This window comes from Bos javanicus, chromosome 23, assembly GCF_032452875.1.
Source record: "Bos javanicus breed banteng chromosome 23, ARS-OSU_banteng_1.0, whole genome shotgun sequence".
Lineage (NCBI taxonomy): Eukaryota > Metazoa > Chordata > Mammalia > Artiodactyla > Bovidae > Bos > Bos javanicus.
This window is the reverse complement of record NC_083890.1, coordinates 49,686,920-49,705,932: the sequence shown is the minus strand read 5'-3', so window position 1 is coordinate 49,705,932 and position 19,013 is coordinate 49,686,920. Positions and strand designations below refer to the sequence as shown.

The 19,013-nt window shown below is 48.6% G+C and overlaps 1 protein-coding gene across 11 annotated transcripts in view; it reads left to right on the top strand.

Moving 5' to 3' along the window:
* FARS2 (phenylalanyl-tRNA synthetase 2, mitochondrial) overlaps window positions 1-19,013 on the top strand; it is a 304,681-nt gene that overhangs the window by 60,837 nt on the left and 224,831 nt on the right. For all 11 annotated transcript variants that reach the window (XM_061398944.1, XM_061398945.1, XM_061398946.1 and 8 more), the window contains one exon: window positions 16,395-16,554. In XM_061398944.1, the coding sequence (XP_061254928.1) occupies window positions 16,395-16,554 (160 nt within the window). The remainder of the gene's footprint in view (window positions 1-16,394; window positions 16,555-19,013) is intronic.

Here is a 19,013-nt window from a genome sequence, read left to right as displayed (position 1 = left end):
GACCTCTGTGTCAAGCTCAGATTCCATCCCAGCCCCCTTTTTAATTTTTTAAAGCTTTTTTTTTTTTTTTGCCATGCCGTGCAGCATGTGGGATCTTAGTTCCCCGACCAGGGATCGAACCTGTGCCCCCTGCAGTGGGGGCAAGGAGTCTTAACCACTGGACCACCAGGGAAGACCCCACCTCCCTTTTTAAAGTAACCCCTGTGACTCCCCATTTCCCCTGTAGGAGGCCAGGTCGGGGCCCCTCCGTAGCCACTCACTTGTCTGCAGTGACTTGATTCTGGTGGAGTGGACATCCTTCATTCAGCCTCCACCGTGGCCCACCCTTGTTAGAAAACCGCTCTCATTCATCATCAGAAAATTCCATTTTCCTCGCTTTGATGCCTCTCCCACCTTGCAGATGGTTCATTAAAACCCTACTGTTCCTGGGCGGCTTTGCTGGGCGCCCCCGCCGTCACTCGCACCGCGAGCCAAGGGTAGCCTCTTTATTCTTGCTCTCTCCCCCGAATCACCATGCTGTCTTTCAGTGAATGACAGGTTTTATCCTCCACCATGTGGTTATTGGGTTTCCTTAATAGCCTCATGCGGAGGGGCTTTATTGAAGGAGTTTTCATTTGGCCTTGATAGATTATAGTCACCATGTTTCCCTAATCTCTTCTTAAAAATCTTTTAGAGGAAGGACTCCCCCTGTCAGAGACACTTAAGCTGAAATGGCTTTTCTTTTTTAAAAAGTCTTTTTCTCTATCCAAATATTTACTTAGGTGTATCTCTTGACAGTGAAGCAGAAGGCAGCTGGTCACAGCCAGGACCCACCACACATTGAACTCGGGTAACAGTTGGTTTCTGGGGGACGGACTGGGGCTTGGAGACCCATCTAAAGCGAGCCCAGTCTCTGTTTTCTGTGGTGCTGAGCCCGTCAGAGGATTAGTTCTTGCTTCCCAGGTGACGTTAGTGGCAAAGAGCCCACCTGCCAGTGCAGGAGACATAAAGATCCAGGTTCAATCCCTGGGTTGGGCAGACCCTTGGAGCAGGGCATGGCAACCCACTCCAGTGTTCTTGCCTGGAGAATCCCATGGACAGAGGATCCTGGTGGGGTACAGTCCTTGGGGTCGCAAAGAGTCAGACACGACTAGAGTGACTGAGCACACACGCATGACAAGGTAGGAGCTACGGTCTCCTAGCCTGAGGTCCCAGTGCTGACCCCTGGCTTACTGCTCTTGACCTCCGGGAGCTCTCAGCACTTACTGCCCGGAGTTGAGGGTTGGTGCACGTCTGGTTTCCCCAGCTGGCCAGTCAGTGCCTTGAAGGTCGCTCTTTCTTCCTTGTGCCTGGTCCTGTCTCTAGCCCAGGGTCCTGCACCGAGAAGCAGTCAGTGGACGAGGCAGTCAGATACCTCCCTCATTCTCCAGACGTCCACCGTGTCAAGGATGGCCGCGCACAGCGTCAAGAACCCAGTGGGTCACCGTCCACTTCTCACTCCCAGAGCTGTTACTCCTGCCCCAGGCTTCCCGAGGAGGGCAGGGCTGGACAGCAAGGCAGAGGCAGGCTGTGACTCGATCACAGAAAACATACGGAATTATGAAGTGTAACACAGGGAGCTGGGTGGTGAGGGGCTGGCAAGTAAGACGAGAACCCTGGAGAGCATGGAGGTAACGGACCCGGGAGCAGCGGCCGCCCTCAGCCTGGGGCTGAGCCCCCAGAGGAGACCCCCACCCCCGACCACCACCCGGCCCTGGCCCCAGCTATGGCTCCCTGGATGGTGTAGTGGTCTCATGCTAATGGAGTTGCTGGATGTCTACACTCTGGAAGTGACTGGGTATCTGCTTTCTGGGGTGCCAGGGAAGCTGTTTGAGGGAAGGGGTCTTGCAGGAAGCCCTGTGCCATGACACTGCCTGAGATGGGTGCTGGGGGAGACAGTCTGGGGCCAGGGGAGCGGGGCGGGGCTGCTTGCATGGCAGGGCAAGCGAGGCCCGAGGTTTTAGCACGAAGCCCCTCGCAGCATCTCAGCGACCTCTACTGAGCTTAACACCGCGCCACCTTGCAAAGAACAAATGCTTCAAGAGCCCAACTCAGTTTTTGCGGAGCAGTCAATGAAGGACTGGCTTGTCGAGAGGCAGTGGATTGGTAACTGGCAGAGTCAGCTTGCTCCCTCTCCTGAGTGTCTAGAAGGCTTCAGGGAGGCAGGCTGTTATTCACCCAGTGCAGGAGTGGCTGGGGAAAGTCACATTTAAGGAGGCAAAACCATTCGTCCTTGACGCTAGCTCAGGATTTCTGGGTATAGTTTCAGTGGAGAAGTCCTCCAGTTCCTGGTCCTCAGTGCCTGGAACGTATGAAGGCTGGAGGGTTGTTTGAAGGGTCAAAGCTCGTGCACCTGCGCCAACAGCATCCAGAGAGAATCGGGTGAGGTCTTCTGTCTCATTCCTCCAGGGTCTCAGGACAGTCATTGCCATGTCTGCTCCCCACTTGCTGTTGGAGACCAGCAGGGACCTCACTTGGTTTTACTGAATCTGCATAATTACAGTAACAGTATTTTTTGTACCAGCTCAAGTGTTGTGCGGAAGCAGCAGAAATATTTCCACAGTGATATTATGCTGTTTCACAGTAGACTTCACACCTCGCTAGGAACCACATTTCTTGGCCTGCTGCACATTCCTGAGAGCTATTGTGTGGCTGGTGGTGGAATTTCACGTCCTCAGCTTGCTGGGTGCAGGTGGGGTGGGGACAGGAGGGGGTTCTTTGCCGGCCTCCGAGGGGCCAGCAGCCCCCTGGCACTCACATCCCATCAGACTGTTCAGCCAGACGCCCGAGTCTGCCCTTGGAAAGGTGAAGGGTGACACCTGCCATTTAGCCAGTAGCATGCCTTGGAGCTGGTGACGGACAGTGAAGCCTGGCCTGCTGCGATTCACGGGGTCGCAAAGAGTTGGACACGACTGAGCGGCTGAACTGACCTGATGCCTTTTCTTTGGTACTTTAAATATCCTCTCTCTGAAGCTCTGCCCTGGAATCTATTTTCTAGTGTCATCCTCTTGACTCAGCCTGGAGTAGGTCTCAGTGAAGTCATAAACTTGTCCATATGAATGAGTTTGGAAGATAAAATAGAGTTTTCTTCAACTAGATATGTCATCTAAATGCTGCTTATTTTCAGCATGTAGTTGTTCAGACGCTAAGCTCTGTCCAACTCTTTGTGACGCCATGAACTGCAGCATGCCAGGCTCCCCTGTCCTCCACTGTAACCTGGAGTTTGCTCAAATTTGTGTCCATTGAGTTGGTGATGCTATCTAACCAGCTCATCCTCTTCTCATCAGGTGGCCCAAATATTGGAGCTTTGGCTTCAGCATCCGTCCTTCCAATGAATATTCAGGGTTTTCAGCTTTATTGAAACTTTATACAATGTTGTATCTGACTGACAGCATTTCATCAGAGCAGGGATTTCTGACCTTCTTTTACCATGTGAGACTGTGATGAGAGATTTGGACAACCTCCACAAATACACACATACTTTGTATATAGTCTAAGGGGTATTGTAGGCCCCTGGATTGGATGGTGAAATTAGAAGTCAGCGTCCAAGGAGCCATTTCAGTCTCCATGTTGCTAATTTCCAGCCTAAGTCTGTACAAGTTAGAAGAGCCCTGCTCTCCAGTCTCATAATAACCCTCTTCCTACTTCTGCTGTTTCTGGAATATTTCTCTTGGACCGTGTTGCTGGGCTGGGATTGTGTTTGGTGGAGGATTTCATGGACAGACTAGTTAGAGTTAACTTAGCCATAGGAGGGCGGAGGATGCGCCTAACTTGGGAATGACCAGGGGTTAGCCATCAGGTTGATTTGAGGATCGAGTTGAAGTCAGTTAAGGGTCAGAGGCCACCTAGGACTGGAGGGTGGGATGAGTGTATTTGGGGGATGCCAAAGGGACAGTTTCTGTGCAAATCTGAGAGCCTCTGTCGTGCGGCAGGGAACATTCCAGATCCAACAAATGGAAATAGTTCTGTGTTGAGAAGCTGGTGAGGCCCTGGTGATTGGGCTCAGGTACACAGTTGAGAGTATGGATCTTTTAGGAGCAGGTCTTACCACTCATCCGAGGAAAGCTGACTCCTGGAGGCCTGTTACATGCTGGGGTTCAGTCGTTTGCTGTACGTGTTAAGGTTCACGGCCCAGGCTTAAGACAGGGAAGGGTTACACCAGACACATGGAACATGGAACAGACAGCTCTCATGAAAGGATCTTGAGTGAGAGATGGATTTTCAGAGGGAATCTGGGTTTCCACCTCCAGGGCGATCTGTGTTTTTAGGACATGGACTCTTAGACGAGGTAAAAGACTCCTCGGTCGAGTTGGCCCAACTCTTTCACCTTTTCAGTGCAGAGAGAACCCTGTGGTAGTGATCACGTCTCACTTTGGGGGGTTGGCATTGCGTCCGTGTAGAATATGTATCCATCAGTTTTGGCAATAGTGATGTGAATTATTCTTATTTGAACTACAGTGTCTTAAATATAATTTTAGTATCTAGTTGTTAATGTTGATCCATTATGTGTTAACATAGACTATAGTCTTTATTAAATAACCGGCAATAAATTCATCCATACATAACAATACAACCAATAATGATTTTTTGTTGAAAGGTTCCACCAGCACTTAGAATCTACAACCAACCACAACACCACTGAAGATGTAGGGGTGGTTTCCTTCTTGTAGTGATTTCAGCTTTTCAAACGTGTTCCAGGGCTTTTGGGTGTTGTCCATTTGCATAAATCACGATTTTGCAGAGGAGCAGAACCAATAGGGTGTGTGTGGGTGTGTGTGTATGTAGAGAGAGGGAGATGATGAGAGATGATTTATGCAAAGAGATTAATTATAAGGAAGTGGCTCACTTGCTCTTGGAGGCAGAGAAGTCCAGACGAAGGAGAACCGACGGGAGAGCTTCAGTCTGAATCCAAGTCTGAAGGCAGGAGACCAGTGTCCCAGCTCAGAGACAGGCAGCCAGAGGGAAAGAATTCTTTCTTAGCCTTTATTCTATTCAGGTCTTCAGCAGACGGAATGAAGCCCACTCACACAGGGAGGGCCGTCTGCTGTGTTTCATCAGCTGATTCAGATGTTAATCTTATCTAGAGACAGGCTCATGGAAACACCCAGAAATAATGTCTAACCAAATGCCTGGTGACCCTGTGGCCCAGGTAAGTGGACACAGGATGAACCGTCGCGCTCCTGGTCGGCCTGACCCTGTAGTGGACGCCGAGTGCCTTCGGGAAGTTCTGGTAACTCCTCACCTGTATCCTATGGATGCCACACTTCTGAAACTCCTCGTACACATAGTCAGTTACTAGAAAATACATGAAAGTGTGCTTATACACGAGAGTGTTGAAAGTGTGCAACCACGCACTTCTCCCCTTCAGGGATGAGTTGAGGACCTGAGCTTTTGGGTCGTGTCTTTCGGAGCCCATCTACGGCCTTGGCATCAGGCATGGGAAATGTTTCTGGGAGCAGTGCCTGTCTCCCGAAAATGACACCAGTGTGGGGGAGTCCAGTCCTGACCCTGCATCTCGCTGTCTGTGGCCTGAGACGAGCTCTTGGGCCACTCTGAGCCTCAGTTTTCTTCATTGTCCTTCGTGGACACAAGACCACTCCTGAGTGTGGCTGGAGAGCCTGGCTGGTGCCCGAGTCTGCTGTGCTCAGCAGATATCTGCCCCTCGCCCCATGTTTGTCTTAAACAGAGATGCTGGTTAAGCGTTCGTCTACCTGTGTATCATCAGCATGAATCAGTAATCTCGTGGGACCTACTTTTTAGGTCTGATGTACTTTCTTTTTTTAAGCCACTGCTGTCTTTTCTGTGGACTCATTAGTCATGTCTTATGTCACCTTCCTCGAGGGGAGGCAGTAGAATTTAGACGGAGCCTTGCTTGGTCCTGTTACGTTTCACCCGCTGCTGACATCACCAACGAGCTGTCTAGCCGCCTGAAGAGGAAAATGCAATCTCCTTCCCTGCATTATCTGTCACCGTGGCCGGGGAAGACAATGATGGGAGAGTACGATTTTCGTGGGCCCCACAGTGGGTGATATTTTCTCCTCTGTTACATGATGGTTGTCATGAGAACCGGTTCATGCTGGGTTGGGGTGTTTTTTTGTTGTTGTTATCATTGTGTTTTGCCACAACGCATCCAGACATCTAAGTTCTCGTTTAGTTTGTAGGTAACTTGCCTGCTTTGACATTTTGAAGTCCCTGATGTGTTCTCTGTATAGCCCAGAGCTTGGAGAATATTAATGTACATAAGTCTTCCTAAGGAAATGGTACCCTACTCCAGCGTTCTTGCCTGGAGAATCCCACGGACAGAGGAGCCTGGCGGGCTACAGTCCACTGGGTCGCCGGGAGTCGGACATGACCGAGCGCACACACACACGCTTTTCCCACTGGAGCCCCTAGGAGAGCCCGAGAGAGAAAAGCGCCGACAGACGCCCTCCTCGAGACGTGTCCAAGTCCACCGTCCTTTGATGATGAAGCCCCAGGAGGCGGGCCGCTCGCTGATGGCGCTCGCCACGGTTCCGCGGGGCCAGCCTCCCACGTGCCAGGGGCATGCCTCCAGGGAGGTGAACGCGCGCCGTCCGCAGGCTCTTCCTGATGCTGGCGTCTGGGAACACGCGTCCGTCAGGAACCGAACCACCTCTCGGATAGGTTCAGCCTGAATCGTCGCTCATGGGGGCTGGAGTGAGGCGAGGTTCGGAAAGACCGCATCGTCCAGTGCGGACCTGAGTTTGCCGTGGAGGCCTAGGGTGGGGGCTCCCGAGAAAGCTTGGGCGGAAGCCACCTGGAGCTTTAGCTTCTCGACCTCGTGGTGTCCGGCAGCCCGTGCTGGGTCCCGCTGCCTGGCGGAAGTAGCTTCTCCGCCTCCGAGGTGTTTTTGAAGCCTCGTTCGCCGCAGACGTTTCGATTCCGCGTCTGTTCCCGTTACCGCCCTGGCACCAGCCTGGCGGCCGGGAGAGGGCGCCAGGCAGCTGGGGGAGGTGCCGCGTGCCCTCTGCGGGGCTCAGCCTCGCGGCGTCCCCTTCCCTGTGCTCAGCCCCGCACCTTGATTAATCGGCATGTGCTGTGTCTCCAGAAATCCGGAGAGTGACAAACCCGATTCAATATCAATTAGCTAGAGCAGGAACGGACTTCCCACAGAAACCCCAGGACGGAGCTGTGCTTGGCGGGGCCCTTTCACTCACGAGTTTCCCAAATAACGAAGGTCTCGCTCAGGGCCCAGTTGTTTAAAGAAATTAAAAACTGTGGAAATTAGCAGCCGAAATCCACTTGGATGAGCCTGCTATCCCTTTAATACGTCTGTCTGTTCATCTCACTAAGACATCCCAATCCTCCCTCCACAGTGATTTGAATACTTAATATTTGCTGAGATGCTTAAGTTGGATTTGAATAGCGTAATTGAATTTTTCCTGCTGCATTCAGGGGACAGGAAGGCTTGGGAGTCCCTATGGCAAGATATGTGAACGTGCTTATTTTTAGAAGTGATTCTTACATACTCCTCCATCCCTGAGCCAAGAATTAATAAGCAGTGGGGCTGCCAGGTAGAGGAGACTGTATTCATCAGAATCCCGGCTTTATCTGTCCCTCTCCAGGTGAATGGCCTGTGCCTGGGGCCCAGAGCTGGTCTGGTCTGTGACGGGTTTGGGTTGAGCCAAACTGGGCATAGATCAGATGCCATGCGAAGCCCCTCCTAAACAGGATTGTTGTAAGGTCCTGGCCTTCGTGGACAGCTTAGTGAGAGAGGCAGGTAAATTGGATGGTCCACACCATCTGGCCAGCACCAGGAGAGAGACATGGCCATGGCACAGAAGGAAACCTGTATCCCTGGAGTAGTCAGAGAAGGCTTACGTAGCATCTTAGAGAGGAGCTTGGAGCTCTCCAGGAGGGGCAGGCATGGTGCTTCAGGGAGCATCAGCAGTAGACGGGAAGGCGGGAGGACCTGGGCTGTGATGAGTCCTGGAGCGGCCCGGGCCCAGAGGAGCAGTGGGGAAGGGAGATGGACAGAGAGCTGTGAGCTGTTGGTGGAGGGCCTTCCATGTAGCTTTTTGGAGCATTAGTTTAAAAAGAGAGAGGAGTCTTTAGTTTTTAAGCATACGAGGGATGGCATCTGCAGACACAGAACAGACCCGTGGACTGTGGGGGAAGGAGAGGCCGGGACGAATTGAGAGAGCAGCATGGGAACATACACACGACCCATGCTGTGTGATGCAGGGAGCTCAGCCTGTGCTCCGTGACAACCTAGAGGGGTGGGATGGGCTGGGAGATGGGAGGGAGGCTCAACAGGGAGGGGATATATGCATACCTATGGCTGTTTCATGTTGATGTATGGCAGAAAACAACACCTTATTGTAAAGCAATTATCCTCCAATTAAAAATAAATTAAAAAAAGAAGCAGCCAATGCAAAAAAAAAAAAAAAAAAAAAGGATGTCATCGGTTTAGCAGTTTAGAAAAATCTGCCAAATAGCTGGTGGAAATGGAGCAGGGTAGGGCAAGACTGGTTTTGAGGAGACTAGATTATTTATGATTATCTAAGAACCAAGGTGGGTCAAAGTCCCCAAAACGGGGGACAGCAGATCGGAAAGGGGAGACTCCAGGGGCAGTGCGGGGTTTACTGGGCTTGGTGGCTGCATGCGGGGAAGTGAAGGGAAAGGAAGGGACCATTCCCAGAGTCAGGGGTCACAGAAGGAGAGGCGTTTGGGGTGGGGTCCGGAGAGCTAGTGGACCTGGGACACGTTTGCGCGGAGGTTCTGCCGGCGCGCGTGTCCAGCGGGCAGGCGCGTCTGTGTGTGGGGGGTGGAGACGCAGACGCAGGCTCCATCACGGGTGGTGGCTTGGCTGCGCCCATCTCAGGCAGCGTCTGCAGAGCAAGATGGGTACAAGCTGGAAAAGAGGCCTGCGGAGCAGAAATACTTAACGACCAGGAGGAAGGAGAGGAAGCCGTGAAGAGAACCACGGAAGCGCGGCCAGTCTAACTGCGAAGAGAAGGGCGGTTGCAGCAGGAGACGGGATGGAGGGCGTCTTGTTAGTTTTGTGGGCCGTTCTGTAAAGAGAATGGACCATGCTTACTGAGCAGAGAGAGCCAGGCAGAGGTCAAAGGTCCTGGGGACGTGGTGGGGGGGGGGGTTTCCAGGTGAGAGCGGTGAGGACGGCGCGTTAGTGACACCTGCCGCCATCAGGAGAGGGTGTGCATCTCGTTTTCTCAGTTTTTAATTGAAGGTGGGCCCGAAGAGCCCGATTCTTTCCTCTCTGCGGCACGGGGCCAGCCCCCAGCCTGTGTCCTGGGCTCCAGCACCGCAGCAGGAGAGGTGGGTGGTTTCCTCGGCACCATGGTCAAGCTGAGATGCAGTGGGCGTGTGCTCTTGGGCATCCCACGTCCCTAGCGCATCCCCCTTGGGTTTCCTTGAGGGCCCTTGCGTGTTCAGAGCCCCCACCACATGGGTGTTATTTTGGTTATTCTATGCTCTGTCATCAACCTTCAGAGTTTCGTACGATGAGCACCATTACTAACCCACGTCTCTTCCTCCTGGAGGGTTTCTCCTGACCGCCTCTGGGTTTGAGCAGCGTCTCTTCCTGTTTCCCGCCTGCATGAGGATTATTGCTTTGTCTAAGCTCTTGAAGCATTTCCTTTCCTCGTTTCTCGCCCCTTTTCCTTTGCTTCTCTCCCTTCCTTGGATGAGGAGGGCAGGCTGAGGTACCCCGTGTCAAGCACTGCTGTTGTGGTAGGAGCCACAGGGTCACCAGCCTCCCTGTGCCCGGTGGTGCCCTCGACCTGCACGTGGCCTCCACCACCCAGCGCCTCCCTGTTACTGGGGCAGCATCGCTGTAGCTCACGCACGGTTCCAGAGCGGGCCTCCTCAAATAACCCGGCACCCTGAAGCACGTGCTCACTAGAAGATACTCAAAAAGCAGACTTTTAATCTTCATTCTTTGAAGGATCCATTGGCCCTTGTGCAACAATAATGATTTAGTTGGGATAAACTGTCAACTGTTTCATGGACGGTGCCCACCGCTGCATCGCCGTGTCAGGCACCACTGCTTCTCTCTGCTCAAGCCTTCTGTCCACTCCTTCATCCCATCTGTCTGACCATAGGCCCTCTGACCACTAAGCCAAATTGACGATCATGTGTATGCTGTCAGGGGAATAAGAGTAGAGCCCAGAAGGTGGGATCAGGGGCCAGAGTTTGGTTTCAGTTCACGCTTCATCACTTGCTGAGTACCAGTGGCTGGTTAACTTCTCAAAGTCTCAAGTTTCTTATATGAGAAATGGGGGAAAGAACAGGATTCTGAGAATTAAATGAACCCCTCAAGTAATAAGGTAAGGCCGCAGTAAGGTAGCAAATTAGTAAACGAGCAATAACTGTTAGCCAAGAGCAGTCCACGCTGCCACAGCAGCAAAGTCAGTTATAGGGTCCTCGCATCTGCTCAGGAATTCAGACAGGCAGGGCGGGGGCGGGGGGATGTTTGCATTAATATGTAATGTGGACTGTATGGATTAAACCAGTGATCAATGCATAATTTTAAAAGGTTGAATAGAAAAATGGCTGCCTTGGGAACCACAGAGCAGCCCTAAATAACTGCCTGGAATTTTGCTGTCATTCAAGCCCCATTTATCCTTGGCTGCCCATCGGATTTTGCATAGATGTATGTTATTCTTCTGACCATTTGCCTTTTTATTTGTGTTTTAAATGTATGTTTAAAATCTGGGCCGTTTTGCAAAAATCCTTTGGCTTTCTAAATTTCAAGTTTAATTGGCTTTTGCAATCCATTTTTATTCTTAAGCCTGATTAGAATTAATTTCTGGCACCTATTCTTTTCTCATTTGTGAACTACCTGCCCTGGCTTCTGCAGGCACTTCTAGTAGGGGTGGAATTTGTATTCTGGGTCACTGAGGCTTCTGAAAGGACACTTAAGAAAATGTCAGAGAAATAGAAGAAATCCTAGTGGAAAAACAAATGGCACAGCCTATTGTGTGCAGTTAATGGAAATCTAATTTAGTTTTATTGCCAGTGGATGTCTCTCAAACAGAAAGCTAAGTGAAAGGCAGCCACCTCAAGCTCCCTGGAATCAAGGGTGAGGCGAGTGGTTTCGTCCCCGCGTGGTGGCCGCTTGGCTAAGTGGTCCCAGCTTCCCTGGGTCTGCACGTCTCCCGAGCCGCCCCCTTACTGGAGGTTGGCTCGCTGCTCTCGCGTCCCTTCCAGCTCCAGTTTGCTTTTCCTCTAGAAGTAAAAGCGCTGACTGTTTACATGTTTGTTGTCGGTTTTCCTCCTGTGCTGTATTATGCCGATGGTGTCATGAATCACTGCTTTTCCTGCTTTCAGAATTTTCCAAACTTTAGTCTTTATTGTATGTTATGAGTATTTCCTTTGTTCTACCTATATATTGCAGACACTGTAGATACTAGTTTTTAAAAAGTAGTAAAATATTAATGTGACTCCAAAATTCAGAACTGTATAAACAATCTTACTTAAAAAGGGTCCCTCCTGTCTCCGTCCCCTCCCCACCACCTCCTCTTCACTCCGCCTTGTTTCCCAGTTCCTTTGATTCTGCAGTCTGTTCCATTCCACTTTCTAGTAGGCTGATGCTGCTAAGTCGCTTCTGTGCGACCCCATGGACTGAAGCCCGCCAGGCTCCTCCATCCATGAGATTTTCCGGGCAACAGTACTGGAGTGAGGTGCCATTGCCTTCTCCCTTCTAGTAGGCAGTCAGTCTCATTTCTATTTCATCATTCCAACGGTGTTTGTTTATTTTTGTTTTATGCGAATGAACAGGTTCATTATATAGATATTATATATATTCACTTGTATCAGATCAGATCAGTCGCTCAGTCGTGTCCGACTCTTTGCGACCCCATGAATCACAGCACGCCAGGCCTCCCTGTCCATCACCAATTCCTGGAGTTCACTCAGACTCACATCCATCGAGTCAGTGATGCCATCCAGCCATCTCATCCTCTGTCTTCCCCTTCTCCTCCTGCCCCCAATCCCTCCCAGCATCAGAGTCTTTTCCAATGAGTCAACTCTTTGCATGAGGTGGCCAAAGTACTGGAGTTTCAGCTTTAGCATCATTCCTTCCAAAGAAATCCCAGGGCTGATCTCCTTCAGAATGGACTGGTTGGATCTCCTTGCAGTCCAAGGGACTCTCAAGAGTCTTCTCCAACACCACAGTTCAAAAGCATCAATTCTTAGGCGCTCAGCCTTCTTCACAGTCCAACTCTCACATCCATACATGACCACAGGAGAAACCATAGCCTTGACTAGACGGACCTGTGTTGGCAAAGTAATGTCTCTGCTTTTGAATATGCTATCTAGGTTGGTCATAACTTTTCTTCCAAGGAGTAAGCGTCTTTTAATTTCATGGCTGCAGTCACCATCTGCAGTGATTTTGGAGCCCAGAAAAATTGTATAGAATATATTCATTTAAATATACTTTGGCCACACCAAGTGGCTTGTGGCATCTTAGTTCCCCAATCAGGGATCAAACCCGGACCCTCAGCAGTGAAAGTGCAGAGTCCTAACTGGACTGCCAGGGAATTCTCAGATTCATAATATAATTTTCTCTTCTTTCTTGCATGAGAAGTACCATAGTAAGATTGCTTTTTCCACATCGTGGGGCTTGGTACTTCTAGTAGGGGTGGAATTTGATAGACCACATATCATTTCAGAGTGCTTGTCCTCACATTTTAATTAATATTATGTCTTTTAAGTACTGCACAGTATGGATCAGTCAGTTCAGTCGCTCGGTCGTGTCCGACTCTTTGCGACCCCATGGACTGCAGCACGCCAGGCTTCCCTGTCCATCATGTACTCCAAGAGCTTGCTCAAACTCATGTCCATCGAGTAGGTGATGCCATCCAACCATCTCATCCTCTGTCGTCCCCTTCTCCTCCTGGCCCTCAATCTTTCCCAGCATCAGGGTCTTTTTCCAGTGAGTCAGTTCTTCACATCAGGTGGCCAAAGTACTGGAGTACTGTCTGGATAGCCCAGACTTTATTTAACCTCTCTCTCTTTTTTTGCGTGTGGACATTTCTTTGGTTTTCGGTACTTTGTAATTTTAGATAATGCTACGGTGAAAACCTCGTTATGTCTGTATTAATTCTGGAGGTGTATTCAGGGCAAATAGCCAGAAGTGGAAGAACGAGGTCAAGAGATGAATGCAAATGCACTCTTGTTGGATACTGCCAGATTTACCTCCAGAATGGTCCCCCCGGTTTTCACTTCCATCGGCAGTGTGTGAGAGTTCATCTTTTCCCAGGCCTCGCCAAAAGAATGTCGTCTTGCTTTTCAATCTCCGCCAACGCATTGGCTGAAAAACACTGAGGCATTGCTGTTTTATTTTGCACTTCTCTGTCCAAGTTCCTCTTCACAGGTTTAAGGCTCGTTTTCTTTTTTTTGGTGAATTATCTGTTCATGTATTTCCCCCATTTTTCTATGGAGTTTTCGGCCATTAAGCCAATGAGTTTATTCCACTGCCAGTCTCTCTTCTTCCTCTTTCGGGATACACTGCTTCTATTTTGTCATGACATAGAAAAAAGAGTTCATTAATAAGAAATTCCCTATGCTCTCCTATGTTTAAAGCTTTTACTATGGATTTGGTACTGAAAGCCCAGCGTTGCTGAATGTAAAATTCTTGGTCCATGTATTTTTTTTTTTAATTGAGTTGTTTGAATATGTGGCCTCACTGTTCGTCGTTTGTATGCTGTTTCGGAAGTCTGATGCGAGGCAGGTGGCTTTGCCTCTCCAAGACGTTTGATCTCTTTGCCTGGAGACCTTGAGGGTTCTTTCATCGTTGAGGTCTCATGCTTCTGCTGGGACGCGTCTTCTATTTGGTCCTTCAGGGACCATCACCTGGTTCACATGTATCCTGCTCCACGATCTTGTGTTTCTTCTTTCGCCGACTCCAGTTATATAAATGCTGTTTCTTCTTTGCCTGTCTTCCGTTTCCACTACCTTCTCTCGGATTCTTCTTTGTCTCTTTGTCATTTTCTTGGTTATTTCCTTGTTTTTCTTCAGGTCTTCTCTCTAAGTCTTCATTGAATCATTCCTTGTATATCTTGTAATTTAGAGTTCAGTTCTGACATGATTTTCTTTTCCTTCTGTTTCTCCCTTGAGTTCACAGTTCTCTGTATTTTGTTCATGTTTGTTCTAAACATCAAGCAATTATTTATATCCCCAAATGCTTGTTTGAGCACATCTAATTTCATTTTCAAGTATCATCTTACACTTTTCTTCTGCTTCTTGGATTTCTTTTATTGGGGAAGAGGGTCATCAGTTGAGCTGTTTTGAATGGTTTTAAAATTTTTTTAATTCTTTTGTGGTAATTTTCTATAGTTCTGTAGAATTTTTTCTGTTCCTTTTTGTGGATTTTTGGTTGTATAGAAGGTTTTGCAGCTCTCTGGTGCCCTCTTCTGTTAGTGTAGCAAAGTGCAGAATCTTTAGTGGAATTTTTTTGTTTTAGAGGGAGGTGGGGAATGGTTTTATAAAGCCTCTAATTTTTTAGGTTTGTTTTATTTTGTGAAGCCCTAGACTTTCTCTTTTGTTTCTTTTATGCCTCCTTACCTAATGGCCAAAAAAATATCTTTTACTTTCTTTTGCCCCTTTCTCTGCCATTGTAACCATGCATTTCGAAAACCGTGGTTTCAAATTGAGCACACATTTGAATCTCTTTTCCGTGGTCTCTGATCGGATCCACTAGGACGCTCAGGATTAGGATGCTCGCTCCGTCTGGCACTGGTTTTCGGTCTCCTGGCCCCTCGCTAGACCCTGTCTTCTCTCTCCTCCTCAGCTTGTGCTCAGTTACTTCTCTCTTGAGTCCATCTCCCTCCCGGGCGAAGACCTGCTTTGTTGTTAAAGACGGGAGCATTTTATACAGTGGCTAAGCAGCTTCGGACCGATGACAGCTGTGACTAGTGACTGGTGATTGTGAAAACAGTGTATTTAGTCACTGCAATGTGCCAAGGATTCTATGCTTCTGCATTATTTTATTTAATTATCATAAAGTCTCTTTTCTTCCCCACTTTCTGAACCACTCCCTGAAACTTAGCTCCTGTATCACTTTTTGGAGTTTGAAAGTGAAAGTCTCTCAGTCGTGTCCGACTCTTTGTGACCCCATGGACTATAATGTCCATGGAATTCTCTAGGCCAGAATACTGGAGTGGGTAGCCTTTCCCTTCTCCAGGGGATCTTCCCAACCCAGGGATTGAACCCAGGTCTCCCACATTGCAGGCGGATTCTTTACCAGCTGAGCTACCAGGGAAACCTGAATTTGTGTAGCTTATTGGACAGTAAATGGCAGAAACACGTTTCCAGCCTTGTCCTGGCCTTTGGGGTCACAGGGCAACAAGTGCAGGGCGCGTCTGGCCTCAGAGGCTTCACAGGACTTCATGCCTAGACTGTCCTTTCTCACCTGGTCTCAGGTCACGTTGTAAGGATGGTGAAAACCCAGTTTGCTGGTATTTCCAGTGGCGCGGAGGGTCATGTGTCTTGTAAGGAAATGGCATGTGAATAAGTTGGTGCAAAAGGAAAAGAGGTGATCAGCACGATCAGAATGGTGTCTTTAATTTCCTGAAGACTGCCCATTACATGTGGCACAGGGCCTTGTTCAACGCTGATACCAAATGAATGTCAATTTCAGTATGTTCACTGATGATAAGACTTCAGTTCAGTTCAGTTCAGTCGCTCAGTCGTGTCCAACTTCTTCGACCCCATGAATCGCAGCACGCCAGGCCACCCTGTCCATCACCAACTCCCGGAGTTCACTCAGACTCACATCCATCGAGTCGGTGACGCCATCCAGCCATCTCATCCTCTGTCGTCCCCTTCTCCTCCTGCCCCCAATCCCTCCCAGCATCAGACTCTTTTCCAATGAGTCAACTCTTCGCATGAGGTGGCCAAAGTACTGGAGTTTCAGCTTTAGCATCATTCCTTCCAAAGAAATCCCAAGGCTGACCTCCTTCAGAATGGACTGGTTGGACCTCCTTGCAGTCCAAGGAACTCTCAAGAGTCTTCTCCAACACCACAGTTCAAAAGCATCAATTCTTCGGCGCTCAGCCTTCTTCACAGTCCAACTCTTACATCCGTACCTGACCACTGGAAAAGCCATGGCCTTGACTAGACGGACCTTTGTTGGCAAAGTAATGTCTCTGCTTTTGAATATGCTATCTAGGTTGGTCATAACTTTACTTCCAAGGAGTAAGCGTCTTTTAATTTCATGGCTGCAGTTACCATCTGCAATGATTTTGGAGCCCAAAAAAATAAAGTTGATTTTATTAAAAAAAAAAAATAAAGATGATAAGACCTACTGAGTTTCATTTCCACATTGTGGTTTTTGATATAGACTGGTGAAGACACTGTTTTAATTTATTTGCATTATTCCTCTTGGTTTACAGTTATTTGCTGGCATAAAAGATGGAGAAAACCTGCAGCTTTTTGAACAGAGTTCCCGCTCTGCCCATAAACAAGAGACACATACGCTGGAGGCCACGAAGCTCGTCGAGTTTGACCTTAAGCAAACACTTACCCGGCTTATGACACATATCTTTGGAGACGGTAGGTACTAAATGCCTTTGTCTTTGGGGGCTTAAATATTCAACAGTTATCATCTTCCTGAAATCATTAAGCCTACTTGTGTCTAGAGTTTTTGGTCTAAGTTGTAGTTAATGGTTTCAGTCCTTAGTCAGATAGAGCTTATGGATTTCCTGGTTCATTCCATGTGAGGAGCAGGAGGATATGAAAATGGAATTAGCTGGAAAAAGAAAAATGATTACGGCTTTTGATAAGAATGATAATGAATTGAGATCAGTCTCATCAATGGAGAGGAAGTGAACAGGCTGATTAATGTCGGAATATTAATATATTATCATTGGTCAGCCTTGATCGATGGGGCAGGATTCTTAACTGTGTGAGCGAGCGCAGCGGAAGATTTTACACTCTGACACACTGATCACCACTGTCAGCAGCAAAATACCAACAGTTTCTTGGAGGGAGAACAGTGTTTTTAAGATGTGGATTCTCACTTTAATCACTTGCCCTTCATTCTTTCTCTGAGAAATTGTAACGTTTCCATTTCCCCTCCAACTCTTTCTGATTTACTTGAGATAATATTTTTGTCTGTTTGTATAAAGACGTAAAGAAAAGGGGAGATTGTTCCTTAATTACGGCCTAATTTTTTTAAGGATTTTGTTCATTCATTCATTTGCTGTTGGCTCTGCCGGGTCTTTGTTGCTGCGCGGGCCTTCTCTAGTTGCGGTGAGCGGCTGCCCCTCTGCTGCCGTGTGCAGGCTGGCTTCTCGCCGCCGTGACTCCTCCTGCTGTGGAGCGCAGGCTCTCGGGCTCAGGGCTCAGTAGTTGGCTGCAGCCCGTGGGCTCGGTAGTTGCGGCTCACGGGCTCCGTTGCTCCCGTGGTGGGTGGCATATTCCAGATCAGGGATCGAACCCACGTGTCCTATAGAGGCAGGCGACTCGTCACCACTGAGCCACCGGGAGACCCCTGGGATCTGCATTTAAAAATGTTTAGAAAACAGAAGGCCTGCGTGGTTAGGGTCGTCTTTTATTCTCGTACTCTTGTGAGCTTTTTAAAAGAACAGGTTCTTTATCGAAGTGTGATTGACAAAAAGTGAACTATATATATATCTAGAGTGTATAATCAGCTAAGTTTATAATGCAACAAACAACACATTTACACAGTTTTATGAGTTTCGACATTTGTGCACACCCGTGAGACCACTGTGGCATCAAGCTGATCAGTGGGTCCGTCCCCCCAGGCCCCCTCTGGTGCCTCGTAGACGCGCCTTCCTGCGTGTCCTGTGTCTCCTCACCCCGGGCAGCCGGTGACCTGCGTTCTGCCACTGCGGTTGGTTTGCTTCTGGGTTTACACGGGTGAGGCCTGTGCTGCGTATTCTCCCGCCCCTCCTGCCGGCACCTTCACGTAGCGCGATTATTTGCAGATTGATCCGTGTTGTAGCGTCATGTCAGCGGTTGGTTCCCTTTTTCTTGATGATCAGTGTTCCTGGCGTTACCTGGCCATCCGTTGAGAGACCTTTGGCTTGTCTCTAGTCTTCTGCTGTTACAGGTGAATCTGTGCATATTCACCTACACGTCTTTGTCTGGACTAATGCGTTCATTTCTTTTTGTTAAGTGCCCAGGAGTACCATGGTTGGATCATTTGAGGTGAATTTTCACTTTCTAGGAAGCCGCTAAGCTGTCCAGTAGCACATGGAAACTGCTTGTGCTCCGAGGTGGCCAGGCGCTAAAAGTTTAGCCATTCTGATAGGACAGGAGTGATTTGTCAAATAAACATTAGGTTACATAAGTAACTCTTCCAAATGAACAAGGAAAAATCAACCTGTGAGACAAACCGGTGATCATGAAGGCAACAAGTGACATGGTTATTAGTAGAATGACTCTTGAATGTGTGAAGAGATGCTCACTCTCGTTAGTAATCAGGAGAAGCACATGAAAGCTACCTGAGCTGCCCTTAGTCGCTGTTCATGTGTGAGAAAGCTGAAAGCCCAGCAGCTGTGAGTATCGACATAGATATAAACATGGGCTACAGCACACAGCCTGGGCCTTTCAGGGTCTGCAGCGCTGTCCCCCTGGGAGCTTGGCCACCCGCTCGCTCCTCCTGTGCCCCTCCCTTTCCCTACCTCTAGATTTCCCTACTTATGTGTGAGCTCAAATATGCGGTTAAAAAGAGTCTGATTATGATTTATTAAGCAAGGTTTCTTCAAATATCTTGACTGTTCATGTTCTATTTAAGAAACCACTAATAACCCCATATATTGTGTATATTCATACTTTTTTTTTTTAAAAAGTACATCAGTTTCATGCTACTGTCTTTTTCTAGGAGGCAGAGAGTGGTACTACAGAGAAGGTCCAAACCAGGCTTTCGAGTATGTTTATAGGGTTCTACTAAAACAAAACAGAAATGCAGTTACATGTGACAAAATGTGATGATTTGATAAAACTGAATAGCGAGTGTGTAGATGTTTGCTGTTTTCTCCTTCTGT